At 48.7% G+C, this 15,840-nt stretch overlaps 1 protein-coding gene across 1 annotated transcript; it reads right to left on the reverse strand.

Annotated features, from left to right (window-relative positions):
* Positions 1–276: 276 nt before the first annotated feature.
* LOC116798691 (acrosin-like) lies at positions 277–3,129 on the reverse strand. The gene is made up of 5 exons (XM_032711279.1): positions 2,941–3,129; positions 2,530–2,730; positions 1,928–2,193; positions 1,500–1,645; positions 277–1,042 (listed from the first exon to the last, which is right to left on the reverse strand). The coding sequence occupies exons 1-5, from the start codon at positions 3,024–3,026 to the stop codon at positions 467–469; spliced, it is 1,275 nt and encodes a 424-aa protein (XP_032567170.1). The 5' UTR covers positions 3,027–3,129; the 3' UTR covers positions 277–466.
* Positions 3,130–15,840: the final 12,711 nt, after the last annotated feature.

The raw sequence follows: 15,840 nt of genomic DNA on the forward strand, positions 1-15,840 counted from the left end.
CCCTGTTGGATGTCAAACTTCTTACCCAGTCCTTGGTGCTAACCTTGGGTCTTTCTAGAACCGTGTTTCCTGAGTCATGAAAGAGTCCAGTTTCAAGTCACACACACACAGATCCCACTGACAGGCAGCATAAAACAGTGTTCTAAACTGCTGTCCTCAAGAGCTGTAGCCCCCTATGACTTGTGTTCCCTTCTCCTGCCACTGCCTCATTTTGCAGGTGCAGGGTATGGGTCTCCTTGCCTTGCACAGGAGACTGAATTGGACTGAAAGCATGGCTAATGGTGACAATAGGAGACTTTATTTCCACAACTAAATCAACTTCAGCATTTGCATGCACGCAGAGGAGGAACACAGGCAGGACACAGCAGGCCTTTGACCCTGAGGCTGCCTTTGGGTCAGCAGGCACTGCCCTAAGGAAATGGTTGTGGTCTGCTGCAGCCTGCACAGGATCCTGTTCATCCTGTTGCTAAGTCTTTTTTCCCATTAGGTCTTGTAGGATCTCGTGTACCCGAGTTAAGAATTGCACCAGTATCTGGTATGGATGTGGAGCAGGTGTAAACCAGCCTGATTGTGTTGGTGTTGGCCTTGGCCACTGAAAGGGGGTTGAGCTGAAGACTGACTCTGGCACTGGAGTAGCTGTTACAGATGGACATGGATGTGGAGTGGGTGTAAACCAGTCCGATTGCGTTGTTATTGGCCTTGGCTGCTGGAAAGGGATAGAAATGAAGGCTGGCTCTGGTGTTGGAGTGGCTGTTACAGGTGTCTGTGGATGTGGAGTGGGCGTAGAGCAGCCTGATTGTGTTGGTATTGGCCTTGGCCGCTGAAAAGGGGTTGAGCTGATGGTTGCCTCTGGTGTTGGAGTGGCTGTTACAGCTGAGCACAGGCCCATCTGGACCAGGATCCAGTCGTAGAAGTGCTGAGTGGAGGTGTAGACTCCAGGTCGTTTTGCTCTGGCACAGCCTTTTCCCCAGCTGGTCACTCCAACAAGCCAGAAGTAGTTGGCACTGTTATCTTTGCACACCAGAGGACCTCCGCTGTCACCCTGCAGCAGACGAGAGAGGATTAAGGTGATGTTGGGTGGCTGCTGTCAGCACTAGGGGCTTGCTTCTCTCTTGCAGCCCCTGCCACAGCTGTATTCCTGGTACAGAAGGGCTCTGCTCAGATACTGGAGTCTTCAGAACCTTAGCTGGGAACAGGTTGGGGGGCTGTAAGGTAAGGCCCTCTCTCATATCTGCACAGTGATCCTGGATGCACGGAGGATGGATGATCCAGCATCTGGATATCTGGGCTGCCAAAAGCACTACATGGGCTTTCTGGGCGTAGTGGCAGGCCTTAGGGACATGGACACTAGGCAAGGACCTGTAGATATGGGGAAGGGGAGGGAAGCCCCACCGGTGGTGGGGGACCCAGGGCTGGGAAAGTGACTTGCTAGGAAGAGCACATACTGGTGATGGGGCTGTCTGCCGCTGGGGGCTGGCTGACTCATAGTACAGTCCTACCTGACAGGTGTCGATGCCGCCTTGTGGGTAGCCAGCACATAGGTTGTGGGTGTGGATGGTCCCAGCATACCATCGGCTGCTGTTAACAAGCTGGATATCAAGGAGACGGACCTTGGCCTCCTGCAGGACATCACCTGATCCCTGAGCTGTAAGCACAGAAAGGAATGAGCACTCAGCAGCTCACTGCCAGTTCTTTTCCTCTGTCTGAAAGTGAAGCCCTTTCCTAGGGCTTTTCTTTGCCTCTGGAGCAGCCATCAAAGTGCTGTGTCCCTTCTGTCTGGCTTTGAGTGGCAGGCCAGGCCCATCTCTCCAGAAGCATACATCCTGCAGCCTGACTCTGGCTTTGGCCTCTGCTGTTGGGAAGCACAACTTGTCTCCCCAGTGTGCCCAGTTTGCCCTCAGGGCATGAGTCCTTTTTGGGAACTCACCTTTTGTACTGGTGGAACTCCAACCAGCAATGTAGCAAGTTTTCAGATCTGACACTGTAAGAGAGGCGTTGGGCACACAGGCAAGCTGGATGTAGTCACTGCACTCCACAGGCTGATCCAATTCCACCAAGGCAATATCATTCTGCTGCGAAGAAGCAGCGTAGTGTTGGTGAACCAGGAGCCGCTTGATATGGCGCAGCTGGGCCTCAGGGCCCAGCTGAGTCAACTGGGTGGCCCCGATCAGCACGCGCCACATGGTGATGTTCCTGGAAGGCAGAGAGAGAGGGGTGAGAGGAAGCAGAGCCATGCGCTGCATCAACTCAGCACTTCCCTGCCTTCTACTTCCCAACGCAGAGAGGAAAGCAGTGCAACTGAAGGTGTGACTGCCTTAGCATGCCTTAGGCTCCAGGAATGTCAAGCTGGAGGCTGCTAGGCAGCAGTGGCATGAGCCCAGCCTTCTCCTGAGCAGTTTCTCAGCTGGGCTCTCTACTGCCCAGGCACTGGGCTCACTGCAAGGAAACAGGATGGGAGTAGTATGTGGTGCTGTGGACTAGGCACCTGCTTGTGTTGTGGGGATATCCCCGTTCTCTGCTCCTCCTTACCTGGCCTGGATGAAGCAGTTGGCTGCCGTGAGGACCCACTGTGGGCTGATGAGGGACCCTCCACATGTATGACCAGTGCCTATTTTCCTGGGATCCTGGATGCTGACAATCCAGGGCCAGGCCCCTGGCTGGGCACCTGTGCCACCCACAATATGTGGCACGCCATAGTCAGAAGCCATGGGCCGGAGCCCGCAGGTGTCTCTGTAAGCAGAAAGTCATTACTGCCCTGCATGACTGCTGCTGCTGCTGAGGCTATGTCCTTCTGCCCCAGCACCTGGGCGCTGGCAAAAAACTGAGACTCCCACATGGGGTTTGGGAAGCTGTGGTGTGGTGATGTGGGACAAGTGGGCCCCCTCCAGGGAACCACCTAAGGGTTGCCCAAGCTCCCTCCCGGAGTCTGGGGCCACTTACCCACAGGTGTCCCAGGTGCCATGTGCAGGCCTGAATATGGCCAGCAGGATGAGGAGGTACAACAAATTCATCACTGCCAGTGGCATGTGTCAACTGAAAGAAACAAAAGGTCGACTCCTCCAGTGTCACCACTGACCCAAGTGCCCACAGCACTCATGTTGCCCATGGCACCTGCAGCCTCAGGGCTGATGTCACAGAGTGTTGTTCCAGGTTCTGAGCACGGAACCCTCAGGGGATGGGGGAGGGGTAACACAGTCTCATAGAACCATAGAATGGTTTGGGTTGGAAGGAACCTTAAAGATCATGTAAGGAAAAAGAGGTTCCATGCCTAGCACCTGCAAAATGGGTCTACTGTGGGCAGTCAATCTGGGCACAATGGGAAAGAGTGACTCCAAAGGGAGTGCTTAGTCAGAGAGGAGGGTACTCATAGTGACAGAGTAACTACTAGGATGCTTTTCTCTGCTACCTCTCCAGCAGTCATATCTGCTAATTGATTTCCAACATTAGTTAGTGTGTTTCCAAATTGATGAGCTTTACAATGCATGAGAACCACTCTGATTGGTAACTGAACACTTTCCAGTAATTGTTTAATGACATCTTCATACTTGACAGGAGTTCCTTGTGCTGAAAGGAGCCATTTTTCCTTCCAGATAGCCCCATGGGCATGTACTACTCCAAAAACATAGTTAGAATCAGTCCATACGTTGACCTTCTTACCTGCAGACAATTCTAGGGCTTGCTGCAGAGCGATGAATTTAGCCTTTTGTGCAGAGATGTGAACAGGTAACGAGTCAGTTTTGATTGCCTTGATTTGGGTGTTCTGGTTTGAAAGTTAACCAGCAGAGGAAACCGAGTCAACTCAAAGAGAGATTACAAGTCAGAATAACAATTTAATAAAATAATACAATAAGTACGACCACACAGACAAGCAACAGGCACTAACCCACAAAGCCCAAATGTACAACCCAGCACCCCGGGGCACAAACAAAGCGGTGCTACCTGGGCCCCCCCTTGAGTCCAAAGCAAAGGGAGAGGGGAAAAACCTGCTGGTGGGAGAGCTGCTGCAGTCCAGCCAAAAGTGGTGATTGTAGTCCGGCCGAGGGTGGTGGTGAACTGCAGTCTGGTTGAGAGCGATGAGCTGTAGTTGAGAGCGATGAGCTGCAGTCCTCCTCTGGATCCCACGAGTGGTCCCAAAGGTTCCGAAACTCCAGGTTTATATACTCTCCAGTTCAGGTGGGAATGTTCAGTCCTCCCCTCAGAGCGGGGAATTCCATAAAAGGGTGTTTAGTCCTTCCCTCAGAGCAGGGAGTTCCATAAAAGGGTATGAGGGTGCTCATTCCATAAAAGGATATGAGGGTGCTCAGGAACATTCCCCCCCCCCCCCCCCCCCCCCTCGCAGGCCTCTACTGACAACAGTTTCTGGGAAATGGCATGGAGGGCTATAGAATACACAGTTTGGGCTATACCCATTCAGTGATGAATCGGTCCCAGCTGTTCTAACCAGGACATTATCCACCCCTTATTCTATGCTGTCCATGTCATGCCCAAATGTGCTGGTTTGAAAGTTAACCAGCAGAGGAAACCAAGCCAACTCAAAGAGAGATTACAAGTCAGAATAACAATTTAATAAAAAAATGCAATAAGTATGACCACACAGACAAGCAACAGGCAATAACCCACAAAACCCAAATGTACAACCCAGCACCCCGGGGCACAAACGAAGCGGTGCTACCTGGGCCCCCCCTTGAGTCCAAAACAAAGGGAGAGGGGAAAAACCTGCTGGTGGGAGAGCTGCTGCAGTCCAACCAAAAGTGGTAATTGTAGTCCGGCCAAGGGTGGTGAAGAGCTGCAGGTTGAGAGCGATGAGCTGCGGTCCTCCTCTGGATCCCACGAGTGGTAAAAGGGTTCCGAAACTCCAGGTTTATATACTCTCCAGTTCAGGTGGGAATGTTCAGTCCTCCCCTCAGAGCGGGGAATTCCATAAAAGGGTATGAGGGTGCTCATTCCATAAAAGGATATGAGGGTGCTCAGGAACATTCCCCCCCCCACACCCCCCCTCACAGGCCTCTACTGACAACAGTTTCTGGGACATGGCATGGAGGGCTATAGAATACACAGTTTGGGCTATACCCATTCAGTGATGAATCGGTCCCAGCTGTTCTAATCAGGACACCAAATTAACCCCCTTAAAAACTATGTCTCCTTAAAACTATATACACTTACATATATATATATATATATACAATGAAACATTACAGACCATTCTCACTCAAAATTAGGTCCCCTTGTGGTACACAACGTGTCTCCCCATCTTTTTGCATTACCCACCAGGTGGAACCAGGTCCTTGAGCAAAAACAATCCCTCGGATGGGTTTGCCTTTGCTTGAGGTGGGACTAATCCAAACAGTCTTCCCTAACATTCCTCTCATATGCACCACAGGGACTTTATCTCCATCTACAGTATGCAAAAGTTCTGATTGAGCAGGGCCAGCTGGATTGATGGAGCCTCGGGTGTTGACCAACCAGGTGGCCTTTGCTAAATGCAGCTCCCAGTGTTTGAAAGTCTTCCCACACAGTGCCTTCAGGGTGGTTTTCAGCAGTCCATTGCACCGCTCAACTTTTCCAGCCGCTGGTGCATGGTAGGGGATATGATACACCCACTGAATGCCGTGCTCTTTGGCCCAGGTGTCTACGAGGCCATTCTTGAAATGGGTCCCATTATCAGACTCAATTCTCTCCGGGGTGCCATGTCGCCACAGGACTTGTTTTTCAAGGCCCAGGATGGTATTCCGGGCAGTGGCATGAGGCACAGGGTATGTCTCCAGCCATCCAGTACTTCCTTCTACCATGGTCAGTACATAGTGTTTGCCTTGGCGTGTTTTGGGGACCGTGATGTAGTCAACTTGCCACGCTTCCCCATACCTGTACTTCGACCACCGTCCACCATACCATAGAGGCTTCACTCTCTTGGCCTGCTTGATGGCAGCACATGTCTCACAGTCATGGATGACCTGTGAGACAATGTCCTTGGTTAAGTCCACCCCTCGGTCACGAGCCCATCTGTATGTTGCATCTCTCCCCTGGTGACCGGAGGCATCATGGGCCCATCGAGCCAGAAATAATTCTCCTTTGTGCTGCCAATCCAGATCTACCTGAGAGACTTTAATCCTGGCAGCTCGGTCCGCCTGCTCGTTGTTACGATGCTCCTCATTAGCCCGTTTCTTGCCTACATGAGCGTCTACGTGACCGACCTTCACACTCAGCTTCTCTACCCGTCCAGCGATGTCCTGCCACATCTCTGCCGCCCAGATGGGTTTCCCTTGGCGCTGCTAGTTGGCCTTTTTCCATCGTTCCAGCCATCCCCACAGAGCATTGGCCACCATCCATGAGTCAGTGTAGAGATAGAGTCTTGGCCATTTCTCTCGTTCAGCTATATCCAAAGCCAACTGAACGGCTTTAAGCTCTGCAAACTGACTTGACCCACCTTGTCCTTCAGTCGCTTCTGCAACTCGCCGTGTGGGACTCCACACGGCTGCCTTCCATTTTCGGTTTGTCCCTACCATGCGACAGGATCCATCCGTGAAGAGCGCATATCGCCTTTCATCTGCTGGTAGCTTATCATATGGTGGGGCCTCCTCAGCCCGTGTCACCTGCTCTTCTTCTTCTTCAGAGGATAGTCCAAAACTCTCACCTTCGGGCCAATTGGTGATAATTTCCAGAATCCCAGGGCGATTAGGATTCCCTATCCAGGTTCGCTGCGTGATCAGAGCAATCCACTTACTCCATGTCGCATCGGTGGCGTGATGTGTAGAAGGAACTTTTCCCTTGAACATCCAGCCCAGCACTGGTAGTCGGGGTGCCAGGAGGAGCTGCACTTCGGTGCCGATCACTTCTGAGGCAGCTCGAACTCCTTCATAAGCAGCCAGGATCTCTTTCTCAGTTGGTGTATAGTTGGCTTCAGATCCTTTGTATCCCCGACTCCAGAATCCCAGCGGTCGTCCGCGGGTCTCCCCAGGCACCTTCTGCCAGAGACTCCAGGAAGGGCCATTCTTCCCGGCTGCAGTGCAGAGCATGTTCTTCATATCCTGTCCTGTCCTTACTGGCCCAAGGGCTACCGCATGGGCAATCTCCTGTTTAATTTGTTCAAAGGCTTGTTGTTGTTCAGGGCCCCACTGGAAATCATTTTTCTTCCGTGTCACAAGGTAGAGAGGGCTTACAATCTGGCTATACTCGGGGATATGCATCCTCCAAAAGCCCACAGCGCCTAGGAAAGCCTGTGTTTCCTTCTTGCTGGTTGGTGGGGACATGGCTGCTATTTTGTTAATTACCTCCATTGGAATTAGGCGGCGTCCATCTTGCCACTTCACTCCTAGGAACTGAATTTCCTGAGCAGGTCCCTTGACCTTACTCTGTTTAATGGCAAAACCAGCTCTTAGGAGAATCTGGATTATCTTCTCTCCTTTCTCGAAGACTTCCCCCGCTGTGTTCCCCCATACAATGATGTCACCAATGTACTGTAGATGTTCCAGAACCTCACCCTTTTCCAGTGCAGTCTGGATCAGTCCATGGCAAATGCTGGGACTGTGTTTCCACCCCTGAGACAGTCGATTCCAAGCGTACTGCACACCTCTCCAAGTGAAAGCAAATTGTGGTCTGCACTCCGCTGCCAAAGGAATGGAGAAAAAGGCATTGGCAATGTCAATGGTGGCGTACCACTTGGCTGCCTTGGACTCCAGCTCGTACTGGAGCTCCAGCATGTCCGGCACAGCAGCACTCAGGGGTGGTGTGACTTCATTGAGTCCACGGTAATCCACCGTCAGCCTCCACTCTCCGCTGGACTTACGCACTGGCCATATAGGGCTATTAAAGGGTGAGCGAGTCTTGCTGACCACCCCTGGCTCTCCAAGTCACGGATCATCTTGTGTATAGGGGTCACAGAGTCTCGGTCGGTGCAGTATTGCCAACGGTGCACTGTTGCTGTGGCTATTGCTACCAATTGTTCTTCAACCTTCAGCAGTCCCACAGCAGAGGGGTCCTCTGAGAGACCAGGCAAGGTGTTCAACTGTCTGATTTCCTCTGTCTCCACAGTAGCTATGCCAAAAGCCCAGCGAAGTCCTTTTGGGTCTTTGAAATACCCACTCCTCAGGTAATCTATGCCAAGGATGCACGGGGCCTCTGGGCCAGTCACGATGGGGTGTCTGTGCCATTCCTTCCCAGTCAGGCTCACTTCAGCTTCCAGTACAGTCAGCTGTTGGGGTCCCCCTGTTACCCCAGAAATAGAGATGGATTCTGCCCCTACGTATCTTGATGGCATTAAAGTGCATTGTGCGCCGGTGTCCACTAAGGCCTTATATCTTTGTGGCTCTGGTGTGCCAGGCCACCGAATCCACACTGTCCAATAGACTCGATTGTCCCTCTCCTCTACCTGGCTAGAGGCAGGGCACCCCTAGTCCTGGTCATGGTACTCGTTGTGCTCTTCTTGTGAGTATGACCTGGAGGTCCCTTCAAGAGGATCAGATGTATCATCATTCCTGTACCGTCTGGAGTCTTGCCCACGAGAGACTGGAGCAACATTTACCCTTGAAGAGTTCCTTGTGGCACTTGTTCCTCTTTTCAGTTCACGTACCCGGGCTGCTAAGGAAGAGGTGGGTTTCCCATCCCACTTCCTCATATCTTCTCCGTGCTCATGGAGGTAAAACCATAGATTGCCATGTCGAGTGTACCTTCTCTCCTTAGTTGGGGGACGCTGGCTCCTAATAGCAGAGACTCTTGTTTGTCCTGGCCCGATATGGAAGATCCCTTCCTTAATTTCTCCTCTTAGCTTCTGGTGCCCCTCTTCAATCTTCTCTTCCAGGCTTCGGACATGTTCGGCCAGTTTGGTTTCCACACATGAGACATGGGCTCGTAGTGGGGCGGTGACAGTGTCTTCATAAATCCTGAGTTTACTGACCAACGCGCCCACCTTGTCCTCTCCTTCCCTCCATTGCAGCGTTGCTAAGTAGCGGGAATACATTTCTGGCCCGAGTCGTGCAAACTTTAACCACATCTGGGATGTGCACTGTACACCATCTGGACTTTTAGGGAATCTGTCATCCTCTGAAAAGATTATCTCCAGTACAGCTAATTCTCTTAAGCACCGGATACCTTGTTCCATCGTGTTCCACTGTCCTTGCTGTACGTGGAGGTCCTCCTCACAAAGGTATCTCTCCCTCACACTGGACAACAGTCGCCGCCAGAGGCTGAGAGTTTCCTGCCTCCTTCCAATCCCCTGATCAATGACTACATCTTGAGACAGGGATCCCAGCTGTCTGGCTTCACTCCCATCTAGGATTGTATCGTTAGCTGCGGCATCCCAGATTCGGAGTAGCCAGGTCAGAATGGACTCATTCGCCTGTCGTGTGAACTCTCTCCGGAGCTCACGTAGCTCACCCAGGGATAGGGACCGAGTGATTATTTCTGGCTCTGTCTCCTCCGGTGGATGTGAAGGTCCTGCCTCTTCATCATCATTTGCTATACGGACTGATTTAGTCTTTGATTTCCTTTTCTGGAGAGGGGTGACTGCTATTGGTTTGGGTTGTTCTTCTGGCTCCTCGATGGTTTGTGTGGACACGGTGCCGGTTGATTCATTTCTTTCTCCCTCTGACTCAGCTGTGGTTTGGGTGGACGTGGTGCCTGTGGATCTGCTCCTTCTCTCCTCCCCCTGACAGCACTGTACCATGTCAAGTAGTGTCCGGTAGGCAGTGGCCAGGGCCCAGCAGGTTGCTGTGAGCTGGCCATCTCTGGAGCTGCCAGAGCATTTTCCCTTCACCAGTCTTATCATGCTAACAGGATCCTGCAGTTGTTCAGGGGTGAATTTCCAGATCATTGGAGGAGAAAACTTCTCCAAATACTGGCCAATGTCCTCCCACTTCCCGTGCCACTCAGCATTATCTGCTCCCAGGGCAGGTGTCCAAACAACCTCCCTAGAAGGCCCTGTTCTGACCCTAAACATGGTGTAGACAGTACAGAGCAGACAAAGCAACACTAACAATAACATTATGCTGTCCTTAACATCAAAAGGGAACTCAATATTTTCAAAAACTGTCGTAGCAGGTCTGAAGGGGAAGAAAGAGGTGAAAGGCTGGAAACAACCATTCCCCCCTGTTTCCCCAAAGGGCTGGGTGCGATTTTTAATGAGGCCCCAGAGGTAGCAACCCAAACCAGGACAGGCAAACAGGACTGAATACACATTTACAATGAAACTCATTGCTTCTGATGTTATGATGACATAAATATAGTAAACTAATAAAGCAATTTGGATCCCTCTCCCTGGTTTTAAAAAGAGCATCAAAACAGGCAAATAGTTCCCCATATGTGGAAATATGAACATGCTCAGATACAACATCCACGTGAATGCATCAAACAACATGGTGATCAGGGATTTTCTATATCCAAATAGACAAATGCTTAAAATGAAATTGTGATTCTGACTTCTCTCTCTCTCTGCCCCACGAGTGGGCGCCAGAATTGTTCTGGTTTGAAAGTTAACCAGCAGAGGAAACCGAGTCAACTCAAAGAGAGATTACAAGTCAGAATAACAATTTAATAAAATAATACAATAAGTACGACCACACAGACAAGCAACAGGCACTAACCCACAAAGCCCAAATGTACAACCCAGCACCCCGGGGCACAAACAAAGCGGTGCTACCTGGGCCCCCCCTTGAGTCCAAAGCAAAGGGAGAGGGGAAAAACCTGCTGGTGGGAGAGCTGCTGCAGTCCAGCCAAAAGTGGTGATTGTAGTCCGGCCGAGGGTGGTGGTGAACTGCAGTCTGGTTGAGAGCGATGAGCTGTAGTTGAGAGCGATGAGCTGCAGTCCTCCTCTGGATCCCACGAGTGGTCCCAAAGGTTCCGAAACTCCAGGTTTATATATTCTCCAGTTCAGGTGGGAATGTTCAGTCCTCCCCTCAGAGCGGGGAATTCCATAAAAGGGTGTTTAGTCCTTCCCTCAGAGCAGGGAGTTCCATAAAAGGGTATGAGGGTGCTCATTCCATAAAAGGATATGAGGGTGCTCAGGAACATTCCCCTCCCCCCCCCCCCCCCCCCCTCGCAGGCCTCTACTGACAACAGTTTCTGGGAAATGGCATGGAGGGCTATAGAATACACAGTTTGGGCTATACCCATTCAGTGATGAATCGGTCCCAGCTGTTCTAACCAGGACACTGGGTCACTACTGCACACCCAGATTTCTGCTCTGCACATAAAACTGCTCCCATCTGTGAACAGTTCCCAGCCTGGATCTTCTACTGGAATGTCCCTTAAATCTTCCCTGTCGGAGTAAATCTGCTCAACAGTTAGAAGACAGTCATGTTGTGAGTCTCTTGGCATTCTGGCACAGATTCAAGGAACATATCTGAGTTCAAGGCGGTGGTTGTTTTCAGTTCTGCATCGTCCTGTTCCAACAGGACAATTTGATATTTGTGACTTTGATTTGGGAATAACCAGTGACCAGTTGTTTGGAAAAGCACGCCACAGCCCTTCTCCATGCCCCTAACCTCTGAGCCAGCACACCTAATGCAAGGTGTTGAGCATTCATGCACAAACAGCATGGAAGGTTTTGTCAGGTCAGGTAATCCCAAAGCAGGGCTGACATTAGAGCTCTCTCTACATCTCTGAAAGCTGTCTGGTATTCTGGAGTCCACGTAGTATCTCCTCAGGGTTTCTCAGGGTCTCATATAAAGGTCTTACCAACAGTCCATAATTAGGAATCCATAGCTGATATCAATCAACTATTCCTAAAAACGTCCCTAATTCAAATACAGACCTTGGCTCTGGAGTTTGGCAAATTGCCTCCTTCATTTCAATTCTGAGGCTTTGAATCCCTTAAAAATGGTGATTCTCAGATATGTAACCTCCTTTCTGCCAATTTGGGCTTCTTATTGGATACCCTGTAACCAGTTTGTCCCAAAGAGTTTAGTAAACTAATAGTCATTTCAATGCATCCAGTTTGAGTTTCTGTAGCTATCAGCTACATATTGCAGCAATGTGATTTCTTCATTTTCTTTTTTCCATATTTCCAATTCTTTTGCCAGTTGGTTCCCAAAGTGGGGCTATTTTTGAACCCTTTTGGGAGAATAGTTCATGTTAATTGGGTTTTACAACCTTTTGGGGGACCTTCCCATTCAAAAACAAACAAGGGTTGACTTTCAGTTTGAAGGAGTATGCAGAAGAAAGCATCCTTAAGGTCCAAAACAGTAAATCACTAATCAGAATCCTTAATTGTAGTTAGAAGTGTACAATGATTTGCTACCACTGGGTGTGTTCTTTATTGATAGGAGTATTTTATTCTGATTCACATTCCTTTAGTAATCCATGTTGCACAAGTTTAGTAATTAATTCCTCTAACACTTGCCTAGCTTTTAATTCTAAAGGATATTAGTTTTACCTTACCAGTTTGGAGTCTGGTTTAAACGGTATTCTTACTGTTTTTGCTGCCCTTGATTACTCTGGAGTTCCACCAACAGAGTAACAGCTTTTTCCACCTCCTCTGGGATTTCCTCTGTAATATTTGGTTGCTGTAACAACATAAAAACCTTGACCTCCAGGATCTCACTATCAGAAATTACATACTTGTATTTGTTTATTTTCAAATATTCTCTCTTTCCTAACAAAGGCATTGAGCATTCAGGCATATGTAGGAATTGATGTGTTAACCACTGTTTACCTATCTTGAATTTTAAAGGATGGAAAAATGACAAATTGAAGCTTTACCCTGTCACACCAACAAAACAAGGGAAATTACAAAGGTATAGTTAGAAGAAATAATCCCCTGACTTGGAATTCCATTGTGAATGTCCTCAGGAAGGGGACCTCAGTTTGTAGCAGAATTTGTGCAAAAATTGTCTAAAATATTAGGAATCAAATGGGATTTGTGTACTCCTAGGAGACTACAATTTAATTGGGAGGTTAAGAGAATGAACCAAAGCCTAAAAAGGCAAATACACAAAATCTGTCAAGAAACCTCACTTAAATGGACACATGCTCTTCCTCTGGCATTGTTAAAAACTAGAATCCAGCCAAGCTGCAAGGAAAAGGTAAGCCCATGTGAAATCTTTTATGGGAGATGTTGTGGTTTGAGACCCCCAAAAATCCAATTCCCAAGTCCAAGCCTCCCTCCCACAGCTCACCCCAATGTGAGAGGGGTTTTCCAGACACAACACAAGACTCAATATGGGAGGAAGGGAATTATATTACAACTATTACACAAATAAATATTATAATACATTATATACATAATCTTAAGTATCTCTCCTATGATAAAGCAGTATTCACATTGGATCAAATCTCTTTTCCCTCCAATAAAAGTCCAGAAGGGAAGAAGGAAAGATCCTTTCCACTTTCAGGGCAGGAGTGTCTCTCTTCTTCAATGTAACAGTCGTAGCTAGATTGTAGCTGGATCTCTCTCTCCATTACACACAATGGGGTCTTCTCTCACCCCTCTTGGTCCTTTGGCTCCAATCGAAGGTCTCTCTCCCATGGACTGCGATAGTTGGGACAAGGCTTGCCTCATCACGTCATATCATGAAGTGCAGGGGCATCTTTGTGAAAGTCCCTTCCTCAGGGGATTTAAGTTCCCCCTGAGTCACAACGTTTAGGGCAGCTTTCAGTTCAGTCTTTGCCCTAAACGTCCTATCAGAGCTCCTTTGCTCTATCTCAAAACTACCAGCCTGGTAGCAGAAGGGGGGCAAGGCCACCTCCTCCGCATTCCGGCCGGCTGTTCAAGTCCAGCTTCCAGGATGCCTATAAGCTTTTTAGCTCCTCTCTCTGCTGCATGCTGCATTTCAGGACTTCCATCAAGTAGGAGTCCACCCCCTACTCCCAGAAGGGGCCTCAAAGGGATTTTGGGGAGATTCAATTCAGTCTTACCCCAAAACTGTCTTTGTTGAACTTAGTCCTCTCTCTCTCTCTCTCTCTCTCTCTCTCTCTCTCTCTCTCTCTCTCTCTCTCTCTCTCTCTCATTCTCTCTCTTCGTGGTCTCAGAATATGGCCACTTCTCCTCCAGCTACATCATCATCCTTCTTTTCCAGTCTGGTGTGATATGTTTGAATTTTGCAGGGGTGCTGATTGGGTTAACATCAGGTGACACCACCCCCTTGGGGGTTACCATTTTTTAACTCCGGGGGGAAAACACTTTTTCCCCACCACAGGAGACCATATCAAACTGTAACTATTCCTGGAGAGAAACATGTGACAGATAATCACATTTTAAGAGAATATGTAATCTCTTTGGGAAAAATACTTTTATTACTGCATGAGTTTGTTGTTTTAGCCTCACTGGAAACCTTGGATATTCATGCACAACCTCACCAGCCAGGAGACTGGATGTATGTCTGGACATGGAGTAAGGAACCACTCAAGCAGGTGGGAACAACAATTTCAAGTTCTCCTGACTACTCACATAGCTGTGAAAATGATGGGTGGAGACTTCTGGATTCACTACACGTGAATCAAACCAATTCGGGACCCAGAAGGACCTCACTGGACAGTGCAGCAAACAGCAAATCTGCTACAGATAAAGTTGCAACAGAATCAGACACTCTAAAATGAGAGATGTTAAAAGGTTTATCTTTGTGTTGTGTTGTTTGTTCTCAACTTTCCACTCATTCAGATGAAAGTATTCAGATGGTGGGCCTTCCAACATCAGGTGTATTTTCCAATGCTCTTTCTCCAACTGGAATGATGTTACTTTTGGACAGAAAAGCAGACCAACCCCCCATAGATTAAAAAATTTTGTCAGTAAAAATGGCAGTTACTGAGCCCTCTTGTATTCAAAGATACCTAGAAGGAGGACCAGGTGTAGCCCCTCACCAGAAAATGGAATCACCAAGGAACGATGGTGGAAGATTATCCCAAATGTCATTCATATTTACATGTGACAGGAACAAGAATTTTAAATACACGTTGGTGGTGTATTCCAGATAACATGGGATACTACTTGCTTTGCAGAGACCAAGCTAGAAAAGCTCTATCCCCTGCATGGCAAGGAATATGCACCTCTGGACCTGTAGTACCAAAAATAGGTGTCATTGATAAATCAGAATTCCTCAGAGAACATCAGCGATCTTTTACAACAAGCCACAAATGAAATTTAAATCCCTTGAGAGGTCCTCTGGATTCCACCAGTTTGTGAGAGGACTTTTACCATGGTTAGGAGCGCCTGAATTGCAGAAAGCTGTAGTTACATACCCAGAGTAATTAAACAAATAGAAAACTAAACAAACGTTGTAATTAGAGCTTCGCAGCAAGAAGTTATCAGCCTTTCAAAAGTAGTTAAACAAAACTGAACAGCTCTAGGTCTGATTCTGGCTTCCAAAGGTGGTGTGTGCACAGTCATTAACACCAGTTGCTGTGTATATGCAGATCAGACTTTAAGAATTCAAACTTATTTGGTAGAAACTAGAAAAATCACTGGAATTTTTCATAGAATCATAGAATCAGCTGGGTTGGAAAGGAGCTCTGAGATCATCAAGTCCAACCCTTGATCCACTACCACCGTGGTTACTAGACCATGGCACTGATGCCACATCCAGTCTCATCTTAAAAACCTCCAGGGACAGAGAATCCACCACTTCCCTGGGCAGTCCATTCCAATGTCTGATTAACCTCTCTGTAAAGAATTTCTTCCTAATAGCTAACCTAAACCTCCCCTGGCAGAGTTCAAGACCATGCCCTCTTGTCTTGCTGATAGCTGCCTGGGAGAAGAGACTGACCCCCACCTGGCTACAACCTCCTTTCAGGTAGTTGTAGAGAGTGAGGAGGTCTCCCCTGAGCCTCCTCTTCCCAGACTAAACAACCCCAGCTCCTTCAGCCTCTCCTCATAAGACTTGTGCTCGAGTCTCTTCACCAGCCTTGTTGCTCTTC

The sequence above is a fragment of the Chiroxiphia lanceolata genome, chromosome 26, assembly GCF_009829145.1.
Source record: "Chiroxiphia lanceolata isolate bChiLan1 chromosome 26, bChiLan1.pri, whole genome shotgun sequence".
NCBI classification, from domain to species: Eukaryota; Metazoa; Chordata; class Aves; order Passeriformes; family Pipridae; genus Chiroxiphia; species Chiroxiphia lanceolata.